Source organism: Danio rerio, chromosome 19 (assembly GCF_049306965.1).
Source record: "Danio rerio strain Tuebingen ecotype United States chromosome 19, GRCz12tu, whole genome shotgun sequence".
Taxonomy (NCBI): Eukaryota; Metazoa; Chordata; class Actinopteri; order Cypriniformes; family Danionidae; genus Danio; species Danio rerio.
This window is the reverse complement of record NC_133194.1, coordinates 4,502,353-4,515,323: the sequence shown is the minus strand read 5'-3', so window position 1 is coordinate 4,515,323 and position 12,971 is coordinate 4,502,353. Positions and strand designations below refer to the sequence as shown.

Below are 12,971 nucleotides of genomic sequence, written 5' to 3'. Positions count from 1 at the left end.
TGATTAATATAAAAATTATATTGAATTATTAATGTATGACAAGAACAGTACAATAAATCAGGGATGCCCAAACTAGGACCCGCGGGCCAAAGTTGGCCCATGGTAACCTTTGATTTGGCCCGCATGCCATCTGAGTGAGAGAGTGAGAATGGGAAGGTTGGGGCGAATGCCTTTAACAGAGATCATCATTTCTAATTTTATGTAACCTTAGTTTTTTTTTAAGCTAACTGAAATGTTATGTTTTAATTAAATGTTGTAAATGAATCTGATTTTTTAAAAATATAAATACTGTCACTCGACGCAAACAAGACAACACAGAAGACATCGGTGAGCAAATGAAGGCAAAAACAGGTGCAGCTTGACTAGTGTAAATCTATTCTAATAACTAATAATATAAGGGAGAATATTTTTTAACTGTAAAATGTTCATTATAAAGTTAAAGGATATATACTGCATTAGTTAATATAAAGCAATGTTTTCTAGTTATTTTTAAATATTTAACAAATTGGGAAAATACCCATGGCAACCTTAATGTAATAGAGCTTGGTGTATTTACCTACTCAATCAAGATTGGTTTTTGGCCCTTATTTGGGCAACCTTGCAATAAATAAAAAAGACAAAAATACATTTATCAATAAAATTATCAAATACATAATATAATATAATATAATATAATATAACATAATATAATATAATATAATATAATATAATATAATATAATATAATATAATATAATATAATATAATATAATATAACATAATATAATATAATATAATATAATATAATATAATATAATATAATATAATATAATATAATATAATATGTTTAACCTTCACTTTTTACAAGAAATATCATAGACATAAAAATAAAACTTTAATAGAAAAGGAAAATAAAAAATAGCAATCATACCAATATAAGAAATAAAATACTTTAATATTTTTATTATTATACACATATTGATATATAATAAGAACATATTTTTACATTTTTACAATAAAAATTCTTAAATTAAATTTTGTACAAATAACAAATAAAAAATAAACTAATAAATGAATGCTTTATACCTTTAGAAATATTATTGTGCGGGTAAAAAACACTTTTCAATGTCTTTCAGTCAAAAAAACGCAAATGAGAAGTTGATCATCGGAAAGGCCGCTCTACTCACAGGCCGCTCATGCGCGCTCTCGCTCACATAGCAGACCTTTCCACGCGCCTGCAGCCGTTCCTCCACAGCGCCTGTCATATGACCATCTTCCCGTTTGTTTGTGTTCATACAGCAAGCTAACCGCTTACCACTATGAAACCTCCTCATCCCTATCAAAACTAACCCTTTAATACCCACCGATACCACCTCATTTACTCAAACAAAGCCTGCGAAGTCCACACAGACATTTCAGAGGGATTCAAAGCTTTAAAAAACGGATTTACGATGTCGATCGAGTACGAGGAGCAGCTAGCCGGTAGCCTGGTGGACTCTTTTCCAAAAGATTTCGGCTACGGCGTGGAAAACATGGACATGATGCAGGAAAACCTGGAAAATTCTCCGTCAGCAGACAATAAACCCAGAATCCTGCTGATGGGACTGAGGCGCAGCGGGAAATCCTCCATCCAGAAGGTCAGGTCCCCAGTGGGATACAGTTTAGTCGCAAGAAAAATAATGAGTATTCCCATTGTTTTGGACACCAGAATGTATATAATATCGTTTTATGGTACAGAAAAGCACTTTAGAGAACACCTACAAAAACAATTATTTGGTATCATATGGTACAAGATGGGTAATTGATAACTGAGGTAACTAAAGCTGGTTTTATATTCGCATATTCAGACTTACTCCTTAATATCAATTCAGAAAATCATTATTTGCAAATTATAAATTATATTACCAGCCAATAACTATCAAAGTACAAAAAAAAAACAGTCAATAAAATAGTGCTAATGTTATTTTAAAGTCAAACATAGGTTTCAGACCTCGTATTCAAAGTAACTTAGCGTGGTAGGGACCATGTCACTAGACAAAATTAACAAATGTGTGAATATAAAACTAACTTCACCTCAATATTTTGATATACAAATGTTCTAAAACATGGTGTTAGAGTGAATTCAGTTCAATTGGTAGACTTGGTCACCTCAATGGCAAAAAAAAATGTCTCAATTGACTAAAATTTACCTTGCTACACTCTCAGAAATAAATTTACAAGAGCTGTCACTGGGGTTGTACCTTCTCGAAAGGTACATATTTGTGCTTAAATGGTCCTTATTAATACCTCGAGCATACATATTAGTACATAAAAAGTACAAAAATGTACCTCTTGAAATGTTTAGGTACTAATATATACCTTTGTGGTACCAAGATATGCCCTTTAAGTATAAATATGTATCTTTTGAAAAGGTACCACCTCAGTGACAGCCCTTGTACCTTTTATTTCTGAGAGTGTATAGTAGTAAAAGTACATCCACACATATACCTCGGGATTTTACTACACTGAAAAAAGTGTTGCATGCAGAACGGTTGCAAATAATTTATTTGTGTTGAATTTAAACAAACAAATTAAGTTTAATAACGTTCAACTTAATTTGTTTGTTTAAATTCAACACAAATAAATTATTTACAACCACTTAACGTAAACAAATTGAGTAAATCCAAGGAATCATCTCTGAATCATTTTTTTCAGTGTATCAAGTATTTATTTAATGTATTTAAGTGTCTAAGAATACCATGGATATTAGTAGTATAAGTTAATAAGTAGTATAGTATTCCCATCTATTGTTATTAATTAGTATTAGGACACTTGTTTAAATGTAAAGACAGTAAATTTTTATGCTGTATTAATAATAATTTGTAACTTATTTAAGTGCAACCAATATAGAAGTTTACAAAACCATGGTTTTACTATCTTAACATGTCATTCCATCAAAAAAAGTATTTAGTATCTATTCTGCCGTTAAAAAATCGGTATTGTGTTGTTTAAAAATATGTATTAATATGTGTAAAAACATGCCACCTTTTTATTATTTTATGCAAAATAAATTGCTCTAAACGAAAACATCTTATTATTGAATTTAGAAGATATGTCATCAGTAATTTACATAGTAAAATGTTCTATTTTATACTTGTTCTTATGTTTATTCTGTCAGTTAAAGTTTCTGATCATAATATGGATGATTCATCTGTGCATGTTATTGTGCAGAAGTGAAAAAAAAAGCTTTATATTATAACAAAAATTACACTGATGGTCTGTTGACATAAAGGGAAATGCAAAGAATATTTTCCATATTACTAAGTAGCATTTAATACTGCTTAAATTCCTGAAGTGTGGATTTATTTTTGTGGTTTGTTAAATGTGTTCGGGTGAAATTATATGTTGCCATTTGTGTAAATACTGTGTTAATACTATATAAATACTATAAAGTGACTTTATAATTGTTTATACCTCATCTGTTATTGAAGAAGGAGTGAATGAGATCATGTATTAAATCTCTATAAGTATATTATTTAGCATATTTTTCACCTCTGGTTAAATGTTTTGAATCTCAGGTGGTGTTTCACAAGATGTCTCCCAATGAGACGCTTTTTCTGGAGAGCACCAACAAGATCTACAAGGACGACATCTCTGGCAGCTCCTTCGTCAACTTTCACATATGGGACTTTCCCGGACAGGTGGACTTTTTCGACCCTACTTTTGACTACGAGATGATTTTCAGAGGCACCGGCGCATTGATTTTCGTCATTGATGCTCAGGTAAGTATGTGTGAAAACATGGCACCAGGGAAATATTCTGAGTGAGGTTGTTGACCTTTCTCTGTGTGTGTTTTTGTGAATACTCATTGCTTGGTTAAAATAGAAATAGCGTCCTTTTCTGGCATAACCTTGCTGTTATTATATTCTATTTTTGTCTTTTATGTTTTTATTTCAGGCAAAATGTATATGTCTCTTTACCTTTTAATCATTTCTAGTCATATTATGCATTATTCATCAGTCCATCTTATTGTGCAAAATAAAAATGCTTCATATTTTTGCGTAATTTCAGTCATGGTCTGCTCACTTAAAGGGAAATGCATTGCAAATACATTATTTTGCATTTGCAAAATAACATTTTATGTTTTATTAATTAAGTAACAATTAACATAAACCTGACAAAGTAGCATAAACCTTGCTGTTATCTTAAGACAATACACCAAATGTTTGTTTCCATGCACCATGTCAATTTTGGGCTTTTTTAAATAATATATTAAATGAATAACATGTTATTGAAAAATTAAAAATTGCATGTTAAGCATCTTCTGTAAGGTGATGAAAGAGTTAAGCATGAAAAACTATATCTACTGCTTACCATCCACCTAAATGTCAATTTCAGCAGCTCTTGCGTAAACCAAACCTCACAGTTTTATTAATATCAATATTCTGAAGGTTTTTACAAAGTGATGTGTTTAGATCTATATTTGCCTGATTATATACAACCTTTTAATTTACAAAAAAAAATAGAAATTATTATTAATATTATTATTACTGCTGTTAGTGTTTTCTGAAATATGGAGAGGGAAAATATAGGACACATTCATCCAAAATTTAATTTATTTTTTTAATGCTAGAAACTGTGTATTTGTGCATATATATTTTCTGAAATAATGCCTCATATGATTATTTAAAGAAAAAGACAACTTTAAGACCAACAAGGTTAGCAATTTTGTTGTACTGCAATCAATAATCTGTGAAAAATATAGTGATAACTATTAGTTAATGTTTACCCTAATCACCTATAATGTTTACCCTATCATCTGTCCTGTCTTATAGTAGCAGTTCACCCACAAAATATATATATATATATATATATATATATATATATATATATATATATATATATATATATATATATATATATATATATATTATTTATTTATTTATTTATTTTATTATTTACTTATTTTATTTAGTTATTTATTTATTTTTTAATAATCATAATACTTTTTTTATTTTAAACTATTTACTCATCACTTTTTCCAAAACTGTATGGCTTTCTTCTGTTGAACACAAAAGGAAGTTTAAAGTTACTGGAAAATGATGGGATAATGGTTGAGTATTGCGATAATGATATTTCCTACAATCTAACATATTCCCTTTTAAAATGAAATATTTATTACCTATGTTTTTAAATAATTTCTTTATTTAGTTATATATTTAAATAGACAGATATAAGAAATTCTTTATATCTAATTCAGACAAAAAACTGTAAAGGTGTGAAACATTTAGTCTTTAAAGCACTATGAATAAGTGAAAACCCGCACAGATATTCAGACTCTGATTGGCTGTTGTCATTTTCCTCTCACTTGTCTCGATTCTTGACAGTAGCATTTATTTTCAACTGGTATTTTTAATTTGGGCTGCTCTAGCCAATAGCAGGCATGGATAAACGAAGCAAGGCCCAGTTTAAATGGACGAATTTAGATAAACAACCAATACATAAGATTAATGTCATTTATTACACGTATCACACACTCACCATGAATGTCAGTAGCTACCGATTTCAAACTTTCATCAAAATATCTTTGTTTGTGTTTATTGTGTAAAAAAAATAAATAAATAAATTATATATATATATATATATATATATATATATATATATATATATATATATATATATATATCATTTGGGAATGGTTTGTGGGTCAGCAAATGGTGTGGTATAACAAATGTTGATACTGCCTTTACCATTGTCTTTGTCTCTCTGTAGGATGATTATGTTGAAGCGTTAGGACGGCTTCATCTAACGGTGTCGCGGGCGTTCAGGGTGAACCCGGAGATTAATTTTGAGGTGTTTATACACAAGGTGGACGGTTTATCAGACGATCATAAGATCGAGACGCAGAGAGACATTCATCAGAGAGCCAATGATGATCTTGCTGACGCCAGTCTGGAAAAGCTTCACCTCAGGTTGGTAAAACTGATTTAAAAACCAGATCAGTCTGCCTTCAAGCTAATGAAAGCATGGATGGAGAGTGTTTGGTGGGATTATGGGGTGTAGTGAAGTGATACCCCAGCAGGTAATTCACTAGATAATAAACAGTGCTATTCCTGAAACGTCTACTAACACTGTAAAAAAAGCTTGACTCAATCTAAAATTAAGGCAACTTGCTGTAGAGCTTTTTGAGTTGACTCAAAGCAATTCAAGTGCAGTACTTGGGTTAAAAGTCAACCCCAAAAAATCTTTGCAGCAAGTTGCAATCAATTTTTAGGTGTCAACTTTTGTTTTTACAGTGAAAACTGCAAAAAGAGCAGTCATTAATTGAATCGAAATACATATATTACATAAGAAATAGAATTGAAATGTTATATTGTTTTGCAGTATTAACATTAAATGAATTTAAAACTGAATAAATGATAGCCTAATGGAAATAAAATATTAAAGTAGATTCAAATATGAATTATAGGATTATTTTAATACTAAAATCATATTGATAATATATTTTTTCCTTAGATTTTTATGTTTGTATGATGTCAAAATTGATCTTTACTTTAACAAATATCTCCCTTACGCTGTTTTAATCAGTGTGATTTTATTAGAAAATAATTTTCTTTATTAATGCAACATTGAATTGAACTTAACTAAAGTGAAGCTTATTTTATATCAGCTAGTTGGCAAGAAAGTATTTCTCATTTTCATTTGTTTAACAGCAAGCTAAATGATTAAATTAGTAATGCAGTATTAACATTAAAGGAATTTAAAACTAAATAAATGATAGCTAAATAGAAATAAAATATTAAAGTATTTTCAAATACGAATTATATGATTTTTTTAATACTAAAATTATATTATAATAATATTATATATCCAAAGAGTTTGTTTGTATGTCAAAATTTTCCTTTAGTTTAACAAATATCTCTGTTATGCTGTTTTAATCTGTGTAATTTTATTAGAAAGTAATTACGTTTATTACTTAATGCAATGTTTAATTTCACTTAACTAAGCTAAAAAAGCTTATTTTATATCAGCTAGTTGCCAACAAAGTATTTTTCATTTGTTTAACAACAAGCTAAATAATTGAATTAATAATGCAGTATTAACATCAAATGAAGCTGAAACTGAATAAATGATAGCTAGATAAAAATGTAAAACTACTGAAAAAATAAAATATTAAAGTAGTTTCAAATATGAATTATATTTTTATGTACTAACATTATATTAATAATATATTTTCCCTTACATTTTTATGTTTGTATGATGTCAAAATTTATCTTTACTTGTATATCTCTAATATATAAAAATATCTCTGTTTTGCTGTTTTAAACAGTGTGATTTTATTAGAAAGTAATTTCTTTTATTACTAAATACAGTATTGAATTGAGTTTAACTAAACTAAGAAAAAAAAGCTTATTTTATTTCAGCTAGTTGCCAACAATTATTAATAATTAAAAGTAATAAATATAAAAATATAATACAAATACACAGACAATGAAAAGATGAAAACACAGCAAAATTACTAAAACATTAGCAAAAAAATTAAGTGAAAACGGAAACAGTAAACAATAATTTAAAGTTATGAAACAAAATCTTCAACACTGATGTAACCGCGATCTCTTGGTTAAGTGGAGTTAATTAATCTACTTTCTTTTTTTGCACTATATTTCCAATATTTAGTATGTACTATATTCATATAAACATTATTCTGAAATACTCGTCCCATTATCAACGTTCAGTTATTTTAATTAAAGCCTAGTTTTTAAATCTATAATGTATTTACCAATACTAACAAAATATTGCAGCAAAAAAATCAAATACTGAATATTACAAATGTAAATTTCATAAAACAAAAAAGCACAGACAAATTTGAATAAAGCATGTAAGCTATTTAAAAAAAAAAAAAAAAAAGATTGTTAAATTAAATGCTATTTTCTTAATCTGCTTTCAGTTTCTATCTAACCAGCATCTATGACCACTCCATATTTGAGGCCTTCAGTAAGGTGGTCCAGAAACTCATCCCTCAACTCCCCACGCTGGAAAACCTCCTCAACATATTCATTTCTGTACGTCCACTTCTACATACCCTCACTTTTAATTGATTCCTTTGAATAGATGATCTGAGGAAAATACCTACCTCTAATTCCAGACTACTTCATACTAGTACGAAAACCTATGCAAACATGTTCACCAAATGCATGTTTATCAGCAGAATCTTTTCTGTTCAGAATTCTGGGATCGAGAAAGCGTTTCTGTTCGACGTGGTCAGTAAGATCTACATCGCCACCGACAGCTCTCCGGTGGACATGCAATCGTACGAGCTCTGCTGTGATATGATCGACGTGGTCATTGACGTCTCGTGTATTTACGGGTGAGACTCTGTTAAAAAGAGTGAATATGTTCATTTCAGATTCATTTAGTTTTATTAGTCTTCTTTACACTACAGCAATATTATATTAAAGCACTAGGGTTCCAAAGTTATCTGTCATTTTTGTAAGAAGTGTTTAGTGTGCAAGACTGCATTTGAGCGTTTAAAATTGACTGTTTTCAGTTGAATTATATTTTATGATTGTTATTATTATTATTAAATGAATTTTTAGCATCATTACTCCAGTCTTTGGTGTCACATGATCTTTCAGAAACAGTTCTGATGTGCTGAAATATTAAATATTTATAGTGCTGGGCAACGATTAATCGCAACCAAAATAAACGTTTGTTTCGACATAAGACATATGTGTTTTTATATAAGAATATTTTATATGTTTCATTTTAATGTATTTATATTTAATTATATTTTATGTTTAATTTAATTAGTATCTTACATTTAATATATTTATATTTAATTTGATTAATATTTTATTTAAATTTAATATATTAATATTTTTATAGTATAATTTTTATTTAGTATAAATGTATTTATTTAAAATTTAATATTTATTATTGTTTTTGCATAGATATTTAAATTTGCTTACAATTTGTATCATATACATATTATATATATCTAAATATATATTTTATCAAATATTTGCGTGTATTTGTTTAAACACAATAATCACAGTACACATGCATATATTATGTCAAAACAAACATTTATTTTGAATGTGATTAATCATGATTATTTTTTTCCCAGCACTAAATATTTATGTTAATATATTCATGAAAATTGAATGAATTAATAACAATAAAAATATCTTTATATGTTTGTTTATCAATTTAATGCATCTTTGCTGAATAAACATTTTAAATTTAACTTTTTTTTAATTAAAAAAAATTAAATGACATTTTTGAAACACGTTTTTATATACTATAAAAATATATTTACATTTAATTTATATTTTAAATATTAATATTTATTTATATATTTTTTTATTCAATTTATATTTAATACATTTACATTTACAGTTTTATAGTATTTTAAATTTTTTGTAAATATGTAGTTTTTTGCATAGATGTTTAAATTTGTATACAATTTGTATCATACATATCAAATGTCTAAATATAAATAAACATTTGCTCAAATATATTCATGCATGTGTGTATTTAGTTAAATATACAAAATAAATCACAGTACACACATATTATGTCAAATTTTTTTGGATGTGATTAATATTTGCACTAAATATTTATGCTAATATATTCATGAAAACAGAATAAATTAAAAGGCAAAAATGATGATGATAACATTATTAATATGTACTATAACTTTGATCAATTTAATATCTTTAATGCCGAATAAACGTATTTTAAAGCACATTCTTTAATAAATAAATACATTTTTGCAATGAGTAAGATCATATGTTTTATCTTCTATTATGTGAAAAATATTGTATCCATATTGTTAATGAGTGTTTTGTCCATTTGTTAAACGTTTTAGCTTAAAAGATGAAGGCAACGGAAACGCTTATGATAAAGAGTCTCTGGCCATCATAAAGCTGAACAACACCACAGTGCTTTACCTGAAGGAAGTCACTAAGTTCCTAGCGCTAGTCTGCATCCTGAGAGAAGAGAGCTTCGAGAGGAAAGGTACAGACTATTGACATCATATCTGCAGCTTTTGTTGACTGACTGCATGTTTACCAGCTCAGCCTGTCACATAACCAGTCAATACATGCAGTCCCACCCTACATTAGCTCTTGTTCAAGTGTCTGTTTCACTCTGATAACAGTTGCTACTTTCATTTCATGCTGACTTTGCATTTCATGTCTCCATCTTTTTTATTATTATTATCGTAGAGAACTATATACATGGTGGCTCAGTGGTTAGCACTGTCGCCTCACAGCAAGAAGGTTGCTGGTTTGAGGCTCGGCTGGGCCAAATGGCATTTCAGTGTGGAGTTTGCATGTTCTCCCCGGGTGCTCCTGTTTCCCCTTGTCCAAACACATGCGCTATAGGTGAATTCAGTAGTTCTCAAAGTGGGGGTCGGGACCCCCCGAGGGGTCGCGGGGCAATGAAGGGCAGTCGCCTGGTGATTTCCAAAAATCTATTTATTTTTATTAAACCATAATAATTAACTTATTTTATCCATAACTATACTGAAAATAAAAATAGTAGTTTATAGTTACTATATACTATATAGTTACTATAGTAGCTTATTGTTACTAGGTCTATTGGATTGCGACCCCTGGGGTAATTACATTTTATTAAAGGCAGCAATAGCGTCAGATGCATTTTGATTTTATAACATCAGGTTATACTTTCTGGCACATTTAAAGCACTGACACAAATTTAATTGGTGTGTCTGCATCATTGCATGCAAGGTTTCTGTATTTATAACCACCTCAGAGGATATTGGGGGTCGCGAGTCACTGGCGTTGTTATTTTGGGGGTCGCGGGCTGAAAAGTTTGGGTACCCCTGGGTGAATTGATCAACTAAATTGGCCGTAGTGTAAGAACATGTGTGAATTTGAGAGTGTATGGGTGTTTCCCAGTACTGGGTTGCAGCTGGAAGGGCATCCACTGTGTAAAACATATGCTGGAATAGTTGGTGGTTCATTCCGCTGTGGCGCCCCCTGATAAAATAAGGGACTAAGCCAAAGGAAAATGAATGAATGAGTAACATTTACATGATGTCTCCATCTGCTGCAGGTTTGATCGACTACAACTTCCACTGCTTTCGAAAGGCCATTCACGAAGTGTTCGAGGTGAGCGGCTCCACGCAGAGGATGGGGGGAGCGACAGTTCAGTCCAGTCCTCCTAGCTGCAGCGGAAACGGCCTGAGCAGACTCAAATCCACAGCACTCAACGGGACACCCAGGAGCCTGGTGTAACCCAGGACAACACGGACCTCTACGAATCACACTGAACTTGAGATTTACTGGAGCGTTTCTCTAGCTATACCTGCTGTTCCAGGACCTGAGAGACACAACGGGGACACTCAAAACAGGACGGATTACATTGCTGCTTTTTTAAAAATGATATTTTGATGTGTGTGTGTGTATGAGAGAGTGTGTGTGTGAGAGAGAGAAATTGTGTTTAATTGTGTTAATAGGAGAAAATGGGAAACAGCCAACAGAATGAGGTACGGTTAAATGATTTAGAATCACACCCAGCAAATCTACATACAAATCCAGTGAGCTAGCTATCATTTTTATATTATTATGCCTTCATAGTGGCCATATGTGCTGTCTAAGTAGGGCGCTCACTAAGTTTTGAGACGCATCCCACTTTACAGAGGTTTCAGGTGGAATTTCACACGTAATGCAGAATAAAACTGCTTAAAATGGAGCGGGATTTTTTTTAGATGCATTAAATAAAACACGTTTTAAAGGGCACCTATGATGAAAATCATCTTTTGTAAGCTGTTTGGACAGAACTTTGTGTAGGTATAGTGTGTCCACAGTCATATTGGGGTGATATTAACAAAACAAGTCTCTTTTTTTTTTAAGTGTCCTGACATTAAAATAGGATCCAAATGCCTCTCATTTTGAGACCGACCACAATGGGATGTAGGCGATTTCCCCCGCCCACCGAATTGATTGACAGCCACGTATTAATTATTGTCTCCGTAATAATGCGTGTAATCGTATCAACAAGACAGGACGTGTGCAAAGCAACTGGAATAAAAGATCTGTTCAGCACACTGTGATCATCAGTCAGCAAATGTGATCAAGAGTGAGTTTAAAAAGTTTTAAACGTTTATGAAACAGGGCTTGTTTGTAATCAATTACAGCGATTTTACCGTTTTTAATCACCAAAGCTGCGTGTCAGTACAATTATAAAAGAAGAAGCTTCAATCCCCATTTGTGGACGCTAAATCAGGTTTATTTTGTACATTAACATAACGGATATCCATACAGCAGTGGATATTAACCTGTGTCCTGTCACATTTGCCGCGCAAAAACAGTGTAAAGTTAAATGCGTGCGCTCCGTAAATGTGAAAGGGGCTAATGCCATCACAAAGTTCACACACAAACACACAAAGACGTTTCTGGAAAATTACCGTCAATTTTTCCGGAAAGGTTTGTATGTGTGAACTGGCCCTTTTTGAAAATACCGGTAAATTCGTTCTGGCTATTTTCCGGAAAGAGAAGTTGTAAGAATGCCGGTAATTTATCGGAATGCCGCTCTATGTGAACGCAGAAGGAAGTTTACCGGAAAGGGCGTGAGATGTCTACTCCAGCCAATCAGAACACTCAGACGCATTCACGTTCGCACTGGTTATGAAAATAAAAGCCTTTGAATATTTTTCCAGACACATTTAGCTGCTAGATGTTAGTCAGATACCGTATACATGTTCCTTCTTAATGCCAACTGTGTAAATATGTATCGATAAGATTTCTATGATAAGCCGTTGTTTGTTTACCTTCAAGCTCTGCTTCCTTCAGTTGCTTGATGCGTTGCATGTGCCCGTGAAACAGCCGGTGAGCGCTAGCACACACACATATTATGTACATCTCGACATGCGAAAGTGTTCCTCCTGATGTTTTCATCGAAGTTGTTCACAATACTAATGCATCCACAGAGTTTGTAATTTAATCAAATGTTTACAAATACAAGCGCAGCCGTTTAGAGCTAATA

The 12,971-nt window shown here is 31.0% G+C and overlaps 1 protein-coding gene across 1 annotated transcript; it reads left to right on the top strand.

The window, feature by feature from the left end:
• The first annotated feature begins 1,265 nt into the window (after window positions 1-1,265).
• Window positions 1,266-11,452, top strand: rragcb (Ras-related GTP binding Cb). The gene is made up of 7 exons (NM_001100068.1): window positions 1,266-1,615; window positions 3,536-3,739; window positions 5,730-5,929; window positions 7,906-8,020; window positions 8,183-8,325; window positions 9,829-9,977; window positions 11,040-11,452. The coding sequence occupies exons 1-7, from the start codon at window positions 1,430-1,432 to the stop codon at window positions 11,219-11,221; spliced, it is 1,179 nt and encodes a 392-aa protein (NP_001093538.1). The 5' UTR covers window positions 1,266-1,429; the 3' UTR covers window positions 11,222-11,452.
• Window positions 11,453-12,971: the final 1,519 nt, after the last annotated feature.

Excerpts from the sequence above, each read along its gene's own strand:
- rragcb (NM_001100068.1), top strand. The coding sequence starts at position 1,430 with ATGTCGATCGAGTACGAGGAGCAGCTAGCCGGTAGCCTGGTGGACTCT. Across the intron at positions 8,021-8,182 it reads TCCTCAACATATTCATTTCT|AATTCTGGGATCGAGAAAGC; the intron begins GTACGTCCACTT and ends TTTTCTGTTCAG. Across the intron at positions 9,978-11,039 it reads AGAGAGCTTCGAGAGGAAAG|GTTTGATCGACTACAACTTC; the intron begins GTACAGACTATT and ends CATCTGCTGCAG.